The sequence below is a fragment of the Acanthisitta chloris genome, unplaced genomic scaffold, assembly GCF_000695815.1.
Source record: "Acanthisitta chloris isolate BGI_N310 unplaced genomic scaffold, ASM69581v1 scaffold9138, whole genome shotgun sequence".
Lineage (NCBI taxonomy): Eukaryota > Metazoa > Chordata > Aves > Passeriformes > Acanthisittidae > Acanthisitta > Acanthisitta chloris.
This window is the reverse complement of record NW_008686477.1, coordinates 2,948-5,754: the sequence shown is the minus strand read 5'-3', so window position 1 is coordinate 5,754 and position 2,807 is coordinate 2,948. Positions and strand designations below refer to the sequence as shown.

The window sequence follows — 2,807 nt, the reverse complement described above, 5'->3', positions numbered from 1 at the left end:
ACATCTGACAGTCACAGAGCCTGTTGAAAACAGCACACCAAACAGGAGTCCAAATCTGCTACATCAAATCAAATTTCCATGGAATCCTTGTGTCAAAGAAGAATAATATTGTAAATCTCCTTTCTGCTAGCAGAAGATAAAGTTGGGGAGGGCAGGGGGAGGCACAGGCCATGAAACAAGCCTACAGCACTGCTAGACCCCTGAGAGCCTTCCCCCTGGTGCATACCTTAGCTATAGGATCACTCAGTTATTTGATAAATGCTTTATACATCGCTGCCTTGAAAACAAGCAGGTGGGAGTTCTCTGCTTAGTAAACTGCAAAACCATTTTCTAGTTAGCCTAGTTTGCTTAAGTAGGAATAAAATCACTCTGTTGTTCAGTTGATATACACACCCCTGGGTATGCACACACATTTTCAGATTAATATGTAGAAAATATTTTGACCATGACATCTCAATCATTATTTAAACAACAGTTTAGCACAGAGGTTTAGAAACTTTTTGCTGCCTTACCATAAAGAGCTTTTGCACTTGTTCTTGAATTCTGCTCCCTCTCTGCCTGAGCAAACGTTGGGGAGCCATAGCCACTGGAAGAAAACATTTCTGATTAACTTCTGTACAGGTGTATTTGGCACACAAAAACAAGCACTAGGAAAAAACCCTCCCCTTATGTAGGGCTACACATACCTATACCATCAGTAACAGAGGGAATGATACTGGATATTTGTTCCACATGATCAGTCTAATGAGGAGTGTTTCACTTGGGCTTCAAGCCTTCCTGAGCTCTTTTTTGTTGCATTAATACAACATCATGCACAACTGGGGTGTGGTAGATAGATACTACCAGAATGTAGGTGACCAAAAATCACTAAATAATAACAGCAATAATAACAACAACAATAATGATTATAATAATGGCTGTGCCAAAGACTTGGTAGCATTTTGGGGGTTCTTTTCTTGCATACACAAGTGTTGATTAGTTTTAACAGTTTTAACTGGTTTTCATGTAAGATTTAAAATTACTATCATTGCCTTCAGCAAATGAAAAGGCAATATCACTTCCTTCCAGTGTAACAACAAGAATGAGTCATATATAAGCTCCCTTTAAAGAGAAAACAGTACAAAAAGCAAAGGCCAGCACACATTATGTGCTCCATGCAGGAATTTGTTCTTTGGCATCAGATAGGTAAATTCTCATTAGTGTTGGGAATAAGCCTAATGTCATGCTCCTGATCCAGGGAGCATCCTCTTATCTCAGGCAAGGTAACACTTTCAGGTAACAGCTGCTCAGTTCTGTTTACTGGGAAACAGCATTTTCTCACAGATGGAAAAGGCAGCCTCATCTTTTATGCATAAAAATCCCTTCACTCAGCTAACCTTAAACATCTCAGGCATACAAAGACCTTCTCCAAGCAACACAATAAGCATGTTATGGCTACAGCAATTTATTTTTCTGTTCCAGATGAGTCCGTTCAGTAACACAGCTTTACTCTCACAAAAATCAGTCAGATGAGATCTGTCAGTTTGGTTCCATGGTCTGGAAACACTCTCTTAAGAAACCACCCTTGTTAATTCCAATGGGATCTAATCCTTATAGCTCTAGCTGACATGAAAGCTTAATGAAGGAATTACAGTTTTATTTTAATTTTTTTTCCCCCTCTAGCTGACATGAAAGCTTAATGAAGTAATTACAATTTTATTTTAATTTTTTTTCCCAGAAAAAGAAAATCAAAAGTCATAACCTTACTTCATTTGAGGAAAATAGCTTCCATATCCACCAGGAGGGGTGTTTGATATATGTCCGTTCATCCTTACTGGCACTTAGTGATGGGAACGATCTGGGAAAAGAAACAACAGCACATGGCTTGAAATCTTCTAGAAGATGAAGACTTAATACAGATGTAATACAAACCTAATGAGAAAATTATGGTTGAAATGGGAAAGAAATTGCATCAACAAGCTCAGTTGTTATTAACTGCACTGTGGTGATGCCTTAAAGACCTTATGGAACTTCTCCCGATTATAGTTTGATAGTTATTGCTTCAAACAATTTATAATTTAGTGAATAAAGCTATTATTAATGATACAATGGTCTTTAGGAATAAAAGGCTCACTAAACAAAGAACAACATCTACTGCAGAAGTGAACAAGATGTTCCAAATGGCAACTTCAATAGTCAAGAACCCTCAGTTCATTTCTTTCAAATGAAACTTCTGAAACGACCTTTTGATACATATTGCATGAAACATATCAGCTGAATTGTTAGAAAGATGCATTATCAAAACAAAACACAATGGTTAGCACAAAGGGAAACTCGGCTAGCCCTTTTGGGACTGAAAAAAAGAGCTGCTTTTTTCTTTTGTTTTGGGTTGGGGTTTTTTTTGTTAAGTAGCATTTAACATCCTGAAAGTTTGGCATTCCACATGAAACCTTGCATATAAAAGCAGTGCTGAAAAGGCTATGATGAAACAGTTAAAAAAATGCCTTCTCCCTTTAATAACAGGGCCATTGAAGTTAAAACTGACTCTGAAAAGTGACTTTCATAACCCTTTCATATTCAAATTTACCATGGGCAAATATTCTTTCATTTACATATATACATGAATAATATAAATTTGAATATTTCTCTACATCTCAGTCATTAAATAGAAAAAAGGCTTCTTTTAACTCTGCAAAATAGAGTATTAGCAGCTAAAATTTGCACCTAACAAAAGCTCCATTTCCAAAGTAAGCACAACCTGCTTTGTTTGTACTAGAGGCACCTTACAACCAGCTAATCTTCAGAATCGCTAAGTCAACTTAGTGCCT

At 36.9% G+C, this 2,807-nt stretch overlaps 1 protein-coding gene across 1 annotated transcript in view; it reads right to left on the bottom strand.

The window, feature by feature from the left end:
- Window positions 1-1,857, bottom strand: part of EPS8 (epidermal growth factor receptor pathway substrate 8) — a 42,993-nt gene extending 41,136 nt beyond the window's left edge. The window contains exons 1-2 of the mRNA XM_009080146.1: window positions 1,747-1,857; window positions 513-586 (exon numbers count right to left, since the gene is read on the bottom strand). Of these exons, the coding sequence (XP_009078394.1) occupies window positions 513-586; window positions 1,747-1,808 (136 nt within the window). The 5' untranslated portion in view covers window positions 1,809-1,857. The remainder of the gene's footprint in view (window positions 1-512; window positions 587-1,746) is intronic.
- Between the last annotated feature and the right edge of the window lie 950 nt (window positions 1,858-2,807).